We start from the raw sequence: 12,543 nt of genomic DNA, 5'->3' as shown, positions 1-12,543 counted from the left end.
TGCTGTGGTCTCATGAGGTAAAATGATACAAAGATAATGTAAAATACATTTATTTTACTGACATATTAACATCTGTCATTTCACATCCACACTGATTTACATCAGAAATGAATGTAAATGTTCACACACACACACACACACACACACACACACACACACACACACACACACACACACACACACACACACACACACACACACACACACACACACACACACACAACACAGTTACTCAAGGTAGACTATTGTTATGCAAATTCATCCTTGGTATTTAGCTAAAAATACTCATAAATCCTATTTTTGTCCGATGCTGTCATCCTCAGCTCACCGGCAGACGTATGAAACAAGGCTGGCAGAAACCAAAGACAACGGCTTGTCACCTTTCATAAATGATTTGTTTCATCAAATATAGCAGCTTCTTCCTTTTTGATCTATCCGCGAGTGTTTTTATTGTCTGAACATTGCAAGCTGTTCAGAAAATGAATGAAGGGAGGAGTTGTATTTTCATAACTACAGAATCTAAAAAGCTTTAGATTCCACTGATAATGTATCTTCATGAACAGTGAAAATCAGTCTGGCTTGTCAACTATGTAGACCTGGTGAATATGATAAATGGGTGCAAACCCACAACTCTTGCTCAGATTAAGAATATGAAGAAGTTCCTAACTAACTTCCCTTCACTTTGAAATCTCTCTTGCAGGGTCTCGCTCATGCACTCTGAAGCTCAACATGTGAACATCTCATCCCCTCACAGCCATGCTCAAACCCCTGTATCTTCTTCATCATCTTCCTCCTCCTCCTGCTGGGACAGGAGCCGGTAGTGTTCGTTGCCCAACGGCAGGAAAGCAGTCCTGGGATGGGCCTCGTCTTCCTCAGTGGGGACTCTGTGGTGGGAATCCAGCTGCTCGGTGGAGCTGCACTTAGTGTACAGCTCCCGGTGCATCTCTTGGCTGCCTCGCTCCTCGGAGCGAGCGTTAGAGGCATTGCGATTTTTCACTGTGTGATAGATGTAGCCAATAGGCACGGGCAAGCTGGCAAAGATTATCAGCATGATAATCATACCAAGAGCCCAACCAGGGTACTCGAGAGTCATCTCAGAGGCCTAAAGAGAGGGAGAGGCGGAGCACGTCAGAGAGAGAAACATGAGGAGGCAAGAGATAACCGTCAAAAACACAATGCAAATTCTTATGACCATGAAATCACTCCAAATGATTCCTTCATGTAACAGTGTCTTTTAGCAGTTATTAGAATATTAATACATATGAATATGAAAAAGTGTATGCATAGATATCAAATCAAATTGACTACATAAGTACAACAATTAAACATATTGTAATGTGTTACAAGTTGCTTGAACAGCTTTGAAAAAAAAATCTGCATTTGTTCTTGCAGTTGAGTGCAGTTGGGAGAACAAAAATACAAATCTTGTTGAATATATGACATATATTGTAAACTATGAAGAGGATTTTGTATATTACATTATTATATTGTGTAAGACAAAAAGCTGTAGCTCAGTATCTTACTGTGTTTTGATTCCAGGCGGTGTATGTGGGCCTTTTGAAGACCATACGCAACAAACTTGCAGCCAGAAGACCAACCATCGACAGCAAACAAACATATTTCCAGAGATATTTATACACCACTGGAGGGCGCCATTTGAGCATGACTTCAATGTCATCCATGAAGCTGCAGGAACACAACACAGTTATAAGGGATGCATCTTTTCAAAGTAAGGATTAAAAGACAAGGACACAGAACAGAAATCATTTAACAGTTAAACGTAGTTTCTTACCGATCTGTTCCATAAACCCACGCCACACTAAAGGTTTCAAAGATTACAACAATGATTAATGGTAGAGTTGCAGAGTAGTCGTCAAACATAGTCACAAAATAGTTTCCCGAGCGCTGAGTGAACAAAAGTCCTATTATGAACCCCAAAGCACAGCTGGACACTAAAAAAAAAGAAAAAAGGAAGGCATACAGTGTTATTTGAACCGTATAACGGCATACAGACAGTTGTAATCTTTAGATGCAGTTTGAATTCTTTAAATTAAAAAAAAAAAAAAACAGCAAAACAATTTTGGCAGATCAATACATAGTCAGATATTAACTTATCCTGCCTATTTCAATTCAATTTAACCAAATATGCCTGAGTTCTTGCAAGTGAAAAGTGCATCCAGAACATCGTGACAACTTGTGTTGATTTGTGTGCATTACCAGTGAGGAGGGTCCGGTGGCGGCCCAAAAAGCTAAAATTGTCCATGAGAGGCGTGAGGATTCCCTGCATGGTCCCAAACATGGTGCTGAGGCCCAGGTTGAGCAGCATCAGGAAAAACAGTGTGGACCAGAAGGGGCTGGCAGGGAAAAGGGCCATCACCTCAGTGAATGCTATGAATGCCAGGCCCGTCCCTTCAACACCCTGCACACATACAGAGGGAAGATAGAAAATAATGAAAAATAAATCATTTTAGAAATGTTAACTGACGAGTGCAAACGCATATTCTGATTCCATGCACATCCGAGAGAAAACTCAATATGTGAGTGAGGATCAGCAAGTACATTACCCATATAAATTGGTATTTGAACCCCTATTTGTAGTTATAATCTGAAAGCACCATACCAGAAGTACTCCTGTAGTAGTCTACAGTCGGGGGTGAGTGATTTTTTTTTTAGTAAAATAAACACGATTAGATAAGATAACTCTCAGTATCCCAGCTGTATTTCTTTAGTTTCTCCTTTCACTCTATCACAGCTTGCTTCCATCTCGCCAAGAGACCAACTAGATACTATGTCCTTTGTTTTCTTCCTCTTGCCAGCTGGATATTCAACAGCACCTCACAGAGTCCTCAAGGGTCCTGGGAACCTCGGTACCACACCTTCTTACTATTATTACATAAATGTTCACCTCAGTTTGAATGAAGGGAGCCAGGCTGCACCTCATAAAGCATCATGTGATCCTTCTCTCTCGCTCTCTGAAGGGATGTTTCAAAAATGTGTTTTTGAAAAGTTATCAAAAGTTTTGATGGTCCTCCATGGATAAATCACTTCTTGAAATTCAGATTTTCACCGCGCCCTCAGTGTGTAAAAGCCTTAAGGGTGAACATGCTTCAGGTTTTGAAGACTTGTATCACCTCCAGCAGATCAGATCTGGTTCACATAAAAAGGTTTTTCATTTTGTATTTTAAAACAAATGACTAACTTCTTCTTAGAAACTTTAATAGGATTGAGTTTAACTTCCCACTTTGATTCCTGCTTGTTTAATTGTTTTTCGAAAGGGTTTTATCCCCGTTAAAAATGATCCTGAAGGTATTTTCTGGTTTGTCTGGTTTTGTGACGCATGACACGTGTTTAAAGGTAGTAATAAAGAAAGATCATTTATATCTCAGGTATACCTTATTCATCTCCTCTTCCAGGCTGCAGTCAGTGACGTTAGGGCCCACCATTGAGCCGTGGAGACTGTACCAGTCTTTGTATTCAGCTAAAGGTACAGAGCTTGGGACCGTCATGTTGATCCAAGGCCAACCATCCACCAAGGGCTGGTTGGATTCATAGGACGACCACAGGCTGAGAAGACCAAGATTTCTGGAAGAGGTTAGAGAAAAAGGATGAAATAGAAATGTGGCAATATCAGCAATAAAATATGTTAACTTATCAGGAAATAGTGCTTGAAGTTCCACCTTTGGGACCGAATCTGCAGTAATTTATCAATCTCTAAATGCATGAAAGTGTTTGCCTTCAATACCTTTTTTTTAACCAGCTAAGTAATTAATTTCCTACACTAAACAATCCCCTGCAAAGGTGCCTAAATTGGAGACCTATTTAAAGTAACTTTACTTTTTTATAGAAATATTGTGGAAGGTGGTAATGAAGGCAAACTGAGTGAAGTAAACATTTACGGCAAGAACACATACTCAGACAGACAGACAACCGTACTTAGCAACGCAGCGTAGTGCAATGTTCTTGGCACGGAAACCCAGGACAACGAAAACCACCAGCGAGGCCAGCACAGACGTCATGAAGTTGATGCCGGAGACCATCAGCGCGTCCCTGTGGCAGTTGTTGTGGACTGGATTGTAGGAGGAATATGCGATAACGGAGCCATAGCCAAGTCCAAGGGCAAAAAACACTTGTGTAGCAGCCTGGCGCCACACCTGCACACTACCCCAGATTTCCAGCTAAAGATTATCCCAAAAACAAAGTCTTATTAGGTTGGAATTAAGGCCAAAACTTGAAGAAAATATTCTTTGATTTAAAAAAAAAAAAAGACTTATCAAAAGACTATATTTGCTATGATTTAGAAAATGTTTAAATTAACACATGATCATAATCAAACGCATGGTAAAATGTGTGCTTACTTTAGGATAAAACATATAGGTGATTCCTTCCATCGCTCCGTCCAACATCAAGCCTCTGATGAGGAAAATAAAGAGCACCAGATAGGGAAAGACCGAGGAAAAGTACATCACCTAAGAGTTGGAAACATAAATGCGAGATGATTTCTGTGTCAGAGCACTTTTGGTTTCAATGGTTTGACATTCATCTACATATTCTTCTTGGCTTTCCACAGAGAGTTAGATGAGAAGACGGAAACCACGAGTTAGCATAGCTGAGTATTAAGGGTGGTAACGGAAGCAGGGCTCCGTCTGGAGGAAATACAATCTGCCTACCAGCAACAAAGCTCGCAAACTATTTTACTAATCCTGTCTTTGTGCTGAGATAAGCTAATGGGCTGATAGCAATCGCTTATATTTACCAAACACAAGAGTGGTTTGTGCCAGAACCCCCTAAATATTGCCTCACTCCTTTAACTATGACACAAGCATAACATGTGTAGATATTGGATGTTGATATAGGGATCCCTGTGATGAAGAGAAGAACGTTTAACTTACCTTTGCAGAAGACTTTATGCCCTTGATCATAGCCAAGGAGACAATCGCCCAAGCCCCCAATAAACAGCCTGTCATGATGGGGTTAAACTCTCCCGATTCTTTGATGGAATTTGTGATGTTGAGAGCTTTCCGAAACCAGAAATATGACGTTGGGGAAGAAGTTGCACATTCTTTCACTGTTGAATGAGAACAGGCAACATTGTGGATCTTACCGGCGTCGACAGAACGCGACACCTCATTTTGATTAACATATCAGTCATGTCAGTACCTGTGTCATTGGTGGTTACATCGATGGGACAGTGCTCCCATGGCAGAGGATACTGAAAAGAATTACCCAAGTAGAACAGGCTCCATGCGATGATAACATTGTAGTAAAGAGCCACGTAAAAACAGACCTGGAGGAGAAGAAAGGGTTTGTGAATGATTTACCTCATGAATTATTAATGTTTACATAGCAAGGCCTTTGCGATACTGGACACAGTATGTGCTGACCTGTAGAGTGTTTAGTCTGTGAAAAGTTAGTTCAAGGTCAACAATTTGGTTTCCAAAAGGAGAACAGCCAATGAAAATTACCCACGATAGGATTTTTCTAATTCAATGCACGTGTCCTCCAAAAGTGATGAATAAAGTGTTGACATTTAAAGCTGAGTTGTAATCAATTGTGACACTGGGATTGACTGCACCTAAAGGAGCAATAAAGCTTTTTGTTTTTTTAAACATGCGGCACACAGAAGCCCACTCTGTTTTCGCCATGTTTTGTCTTTAGGGAAAAGTGTTACGCAACAGCGCGCTGCTTCTCTCATATTACAGCATGCCATGATGTCATCAGCGTCCTTTCTTAAGTATACACACAATGTGACCAAGTTGTTTACAGAGAGGTAATATATGAGGTGGTACTGCTCTGACTTTTTCATAAGACCAGCGGAGGAAGACATTCAAAACTTTTCATTCTGGGGCTCATATCTAAAATTTTGATTATGGCCCAATCTTTGAAACCCAAACATAAAAGTTAGCCAGTCACCGAACCATGGACAAGCTGTAAGTCATAATGTTGCGAATGTGTATTTAAAAAAAAAAAGAAATATCACATTTACAGAGGTTATTTTAATAGATACATGTGGCAAATAGCTTTTTTTTTCTTGATTACTTCTCAGGATGGAAAATGGATATTATTGCCTCCCAATTCGGGCTTTTATTCACCCTAACTAATGAATAAACCAAGGAATAACTTTTTAATCTATAGAGTACAATCCCAAACCCAGAACAAAACAATGTAAAGAAAAACATCTCTCACAATGCAGCTGGAGTAACCGATCCCTGCCAGCTTTGGGGAGATGTGCTTCCACACACCGATGCTGCCTTGCCGAATGCTTTGGCCAGCTGCCAACTCCATGAAAAACAGTGGAACTCCCACAATTATTAAAAGAAAAACATACAGCAACATAAAGGCCCCTAGGGGGAGGAAAGGAAGATTTTAAAACATGAAGGCATTTCTTTAACAATGTGTCATTCTGCCATTTGTTTGTCTAATGCATGAAAATACCCACAAGTGTAAAATACAGTTGTCAGCTACAAGCTTTAAGAGCACTATGACGATGACTCATTCCAAACTACAGAGCTGAAATGTACATTTATTTTCTTGAAAAGGACACTCACCTCCTCCATTTTGGTGGCAAAGGTATGGGAACCGCCACACATTGCCGAGGCCCACACTGAACCCCACCTGCGCCAACACATACTGGACCTTGGAGTCCCACGCTGGTCGGTCGGCATCGCATGTCTCAGCTCCATCTGGACTGTGTTCAGTTGTAAGCTGAGTTTGAGACTGACCCTCACTCAGCCAGGCTGGACTCTCGTTACTGTCCAGTGGAGGTTTTTCCGTCTTGATATTTGATATGAAAAAATAATAATTTAAAAAAACTTCACTGATAATCTGTTATTAGTTTATTATGGACATGAGACAATCTAAACAAAAGTAAAAAATGATATTGTATGCCAAGAAAAGAGGAAGAAAGGATATGAATGAGACAAAAATTCACCCAATGCAACACTGAAGGTGTTTGAGTGCTTTTACGATGTCTGATTCCAACTAATCATTCAACTGTCATATAAAAACAAATAATATAAGAACATATAAGTTGTATAGTATTTAGGGGTTATGACTAATACAGAATGACTATGAGATCCTGTCTATACTATGTGCAGTTTAGAAAACAAAACCTTCATTCAAGAACAAAAATGAAAAAAAAGTTTTTGAAACTTTATGGGCTGCTTTTACCTAAATTCTGTAATCATCTCTCTATGTAGTAGTTTTTATTGTTAGTGACGGAGTCTGCCGTTCCCACATTGGAATCATACTGCATTTCCGTATACAAGGGATTCACAGGAATTGATGCAAATAATACAGCATCAGAGTTTTTAAATCAATTTGAAGCCTCACTGATTACGGCACGCTTTGTCCCTGCCGCATCAGAGATGTGTTGCTTCAAACAGAACATTTCCTATTGCTCCACATTAAAACCACTAAACGGGTAACACTCAGGGTCGCTTTTATTGTGAAACGTAACTGAAATCGACTGAGGTTACTGCTAACCATGATTTGTCAAAAATGGGTGTTCCCAATTCAGAATATCACTTAAATCTTAAGGAAAACAATACAATATAATGTGTTGTTTGGTAGACTATAACATGCTTATAGTGTCCAATAGTGCATCTTCAGACAATGTTTCTAATGAATTGATTGTTCTGTGTCATTCACTAAGTTTTTTTTATGTGTGAAAACTATCCAAATAAAAAGGTGATTGGATGAAAAAGGCAACATCAAAGCTTGGTGTCACTGTTAAAATCTAATAAGGAAACTATGCAAAAGAACATCAGATCAACAGGCTGCACTTGAATTACACACTCTCACCAACTGACTTGGCTCATGTGAGTGAGCAAGATTCAAAATGGCCTGACATGTGCCAAACTGGCTTTAGAACTTGACCTCGCTGTACCACGGCTCTCAGCTGGTGAGAATGGAAAATTACAGCGGGCGTATGACCCAGAAAAGTATGTGGCTGGTCAGGACACATGGACAAGCAGATACGTCAGGTGAATTTAGAGCCATGCATACACACGTACATAGAAAAGTGCACACACAAATAGAGAAGTGGGAAGAGCAGCAGCCACCGGGCACCGGGTGACGGAGGGAGAGTCTTTGGTGTCGTGTGGTCGGAGTGGGTGGGAAAATCAAGGGGGAGGTGTTAGGCTTACATTGGTTCACACTGTGGGCGTTGCTGAAGTGCATGGGTGCACCATTTGGTGCATATAGTTGGTAACAAGGCAGGAGGCTTGCTCCTTGAAGGCTATATGAGACTTTTTTGTCAACATTTTGAGGACAATTTCTATCAAAGAACTAATCAGGCTTTAGCTGTCATGGTGGTATGATGGTGACACGTCTGTCAAACAGCATCCAGCGATACCTCGAGAGCTGAAATGATTAGTCGAATGATAGATAAATCAGTACTAGGGAAAATGTATCTGCTACAATTTGGAGAATCAAGTTATTATACATGGTATTTATTGAGTCCATAAACCAACATTTTACTTGATTCCAACTTCTTTGGGTTTTGGACTTTTAATTTGGCATAGCAAGACGTTTAAAGACATCATTTTAAAATATTTAAAAGACTTTTTAGACTAAACTATTACACAGTAATCGAGAAAAACAATCGCTAGTGGCTGCCCTTGTTATCTCCGGATTTAGTTAACCTTGAATGGTCATTGAACAAGGTTACCTGAATCCCATTCAGCACAGTATGTTATGAACTGATAATGTCTGGCTATCAGATGTGCGAGTAACCTTAGTGGTGTTGCTCTTTCCTTTCAAATAAAACCAAAATGTCCTTCAAAAGATAATGAAGAGAGAACTGACCTAATCACGAAATCTAAAAAGTTGTCATCGAAACAGACAAAGGTTTGCATAAAAGAAGATTCAGTTCAACTCTTACTCAGGCTTAACTTTTCACAGGCGCAGAGATGGAAACGGCCGCGCTTCTTCTTCAATTCTGTGACTTGTACTTTGGGAAAGACATTTTTCTTTTTTTCTATTGGCTGACCTTAAATTATCATATTGCCCCATAGCTTGCTCAGCACACACAGAGTGCGGTTGTTCATTTTTACCTAGTGGACAGCTAGGGTCTATCTCTGAGTACGGTTGGAAACCACACTTCTGTCCCCAACAGCGATAGTGAATGCACAAAGACACGCCTAAAGCTTATCTTTAAAACACCCTTGTGTTGTTTTTTCTCCATATTTATAGAAATGGGTTGGTGTTTTTTAAAAAGCACTTTGTGTAAATATAGTTAAACTGCAATAGTGCTGTTTATTCTAATTGTTTGCTGGGTTCTTTTTATTAATAATACAGTCTATGTATTTTACACCATAACTGGTAAAACTGTATGAGCAGGTATGGTTTTCTCAATATGTTAACCCCTTCCATGTCATACAAAATCCCTGTATTAACACAGTAACCAAATGCTGGCATGCTGCTGTTTTTTGAGTACACATTCATTTCATCAGATAAACAGATAAATAACTAAAGTCAGGCAAGTCGAGTTTTCCAAAAAGCGCTTCAATTTACGCAAAGTGACCCCAAAATAAAACGAATCGCAACATTTGTAAGACATATTGCAATGTAATAGCATGCAATGGGATGTCTGAATTTGTTAAAACTGAATGTATAGGGCTGCATTACACCCACAAGAAGATGACCAATTTAATACAATACAATACCACTACATACAACCTCAAAAACAAAAACTTAAAACACCTGTGCTCAGTGTTTCACAAGGTATTTAAACATGATTGTATTGGATTGCACCGTAGAGATATTTATCTTACTCTGTTAGCCCACTGGAGTCTTTAGCCTTCATCTCGTATGGTAGTTTGTGTTTCTGAATTGCATGAGAAGAAATATACTGGACATGTTTCATGATTCAGAAATGGAATAGTTAAGTCCATAAAGTGCCAAAAGTCCACTGTCACACTTGGTCAGTATGTGAAACATTAGTTGTAGGTGTTCACACATTATCTGGAGAAATGCTTAAACACACATGGGTTTCTGTCTGCAGACAACCCAACCTTCTGCAAACAGACAGAAAAAAGGACCTTTCACATATGTGATTTTGCATGTCAGCCTCATGTTTGAAGAGCTGGTCTTTTTTTCCCTTCTTTTTGTCGAAGTATTTATGGAAATCTACCCAGAAGTGAGACTATACTCAGGAACTAGTATGGCTCAAGAGTAAATTAAACAAATACACTTATCATGCCATCAGGTTACTTAACATACATCTTCAATTTTCTTTCAATATCAGATATCTGAGAGAGCCAAAAATGTAATGTCTTGTGAACATTTAGAACGTTGCCTCAGTATTTAAAATGAGCAGGTCACAAAATGTGTTGCCGTGCAGATGTTCAGCTTGTGTAAAGCATCACATTAGGAAAATAATCTTTTGGATCGCATACAAAGGATTGCATTAAAGAAGCAGAATACTATCAAATAAATCACAGCTGTGGCACAACTGCACCAAGGGGCTGCAAAATGGAAACTATATAGTCAGCTATAATGCACCAGAACTGATATGTTTGTCAAAACTAAGTTTATTTAGTCATCTGGAATTTATCTCAGTATGCATTAATCTAAAGAAAAAGTGCCAACACCCTCCACAGGTATACATTAGCAAATACACATATGATAGGCTTGCTTGCTTGCTTGCACACACACACACACACACACACACACACACACACACACACACACACACACACACATTGCACAATCTGAGTAGCTGTCATTCATGGAACCAATTCCCCTCTCTTGGATAGCATGATAATCTGTAAATGCAAGTTATTAAACAACATTTATGATTACGTTACAGTGTAGTTTGTCGGTTTGTGGACAGTTGTAAAACACTGTTGTGTCACATTTGAGTCCAAAAGAAATAACGATGTTGAGGTTAAAATACTGGCTTCCAGCTCTAATTTGAGGTTGTTTATGTCCACATCTGCTCAATGTGTACAATTGTTGTCAATGTCATAGACAGAACCACAGAGTGAAGGGACTCAAATACATGTAAATTAACATGGTTGTGAAATAAAAAATATATGACAATTGTTTTATAGCTTTGACAGTTGGAGATTGTTAAAGATATCTGTGGCTGATCAGAGCAGCATAAGTACTTTAGTGAACAAGCATGTACAGAATATCAGCTGCATGGCAGAGATTAACTAAAGTCCATATTCATGACCGCTTAAATAACAAAGGATAACGGTAAGTCACATACACCAACAATGTATAGCGAGAGAAAAAAAAGGGAAAGTCATGGAAGCAAAAGACAGTTAGCAAACAAAAAGAGCACGCGGACTTTAACTACTCGAGCTCTTTGAGTGTAAAAGCAGTTAACTGTGTTGTGGACGTACCATGCTGACTGCACGGTCCACGAGAGCACTGACGTTTGAGTTTCCAGAAAGTCCTGGAGTTGTTTCTCTGCGCGTGACGTTGTCTCTTCTTCACAACGCTACTTTTAAACTCTTCCTTTCCTCGACTGCGCCAATAGTCAGACTAACAAAGACAACTCGTCTGCGAAGAGAGGGGCGTCTTGACTCTTGAGCAGAGCGTTTGTTTCGCGGCCACGTTTCTTGCGCTCGGACCCACTTCAGTCGTCGCCGACCCGCGAGGACATGAAGGAGACGTGACCGCAGATGGAGCCAATGGGAGGTCCGAGGGGGCTGAACTGCCCTTCCCGAAACGTTTAACGGAGCAGGGCAACACACGCGGCTGGAGGTTCCAGTGTGCAGCCAGCAGGTTGCACAAAAAAACACACACACACACAACTGAAGAGCATTGTGTGCACGGACATGTGATTACACCCACTGCCATGCTTGAGGATGTATTTTAACTATGAAGTTGTAAAAGCCGCCGGTTGTAGCTGCGCGTCTATTTGTGCAATTAGGTTACAGACGGGGGCTGCATTTTTTTTTTTTTTTTTTTTAAAGTAAAAGTCGAAGCAAGGTTTCTGCAAGAGAGCAAAACAAAAAGTGCACAAATAATGTGCGCCCAGTTAGCGGCGAATTATGTGCTAAATAGTTCATGCTATCAGCGCTTTGACTGGACAGATTGTTGGAGCAAAGGGAGGAACAACTCAAAGACTAAATGAGAGTTAAATGGGAATTGTGTGAGATCATCAAACAGCAGTAAAACTGATAACATGTGGAAGATAACATAGGAAACATTTTGAGAGTAAAATAAATAGAAATACATGTGGGCCACTCAAGTAGCCGCCCATACAGCAGTTTAATCGTTTAGTTTGAGGCAGGGAGGTCTATTTGATTATATTGTATGAATGTATGTAAATGCTTGTATGCAAAGTTTAGTGGAGTGAAATAGATCCACTGTGTGTGAAGTCATCAAGATGTCGAGAACCCAAAGATGTAATCCTAAATAACTTACATTGTCGTTCTTGGCTTGTATTAAAAAATGAGTAACTCTAGAAGTTGTTTTGGCATAGAAAATATATGTTTGCATCAAATAATGATGTATGAAACATCTCTGGGGTCAAGTTCTGAGCGAAACAAGTTATTACGTAACATTTGCACATGCCGTATTTCTACA

At 39.7% G+C, this 12,543-nt stretch overlaps 1 protein-coding gene across 1 annotated transcript; it reads right to left on the bottom strand.

The window, feature by feature from the left end:
• Positions 1–132: 132 nt before the first annotated feature.
• On the bottom strand, positions 133–11,675 carry slc6a16a (solute carrier family 6 member 16a). Its single transcript, XM_068578564.1, has 12 exons — positions 11,352–11,675; positions 6,546–6,771; positions 6,184–6,341; positions 5,158–5,284; positions 4,890–5,065; positions 4,356–4,466; positions 3,934–4,175; positions 3,393–3,582; positions 2,218–2,419; positions 1,793–1,952; positions 1,524–1,686; positions 133–1,102 (listed from the first exon to the last, which is right to left on the bottom strand). Exons 1-12 carry the CDS (start codon positions 11,352–11,354, stop codon positions 761–763), a joined length of 2,100 nt encoding a protein of 699 aa, XP_068434665.1. The 5' UTR covers positions 11,355–11,675; the 3' UTR covers positions 133–760.
• Between the last annotated feature and the right edge of the window lie 868 nt (positions 11,676–12,543).

This window comes from Clinocottus analis, unplaced genomic scaffold, assembly GCF_023055335.1.
Source record: "Clinocottus analis isolate CAN_PGR_092001 unplaced genomic scaffold, fCliAna1.0.p SCAF_16, whole genome shotgun sequence".
In the NCBI taxonomy this organism is placed as follows: Eukaryota; Metazoa; Chordata; class Actinopteri; order Perciformes; family Cottidae; genus Clinocottus; species Clinocottus analis.
This window is presented reverse-complemented; position numbering and strand designations above follow the sequence as displayed.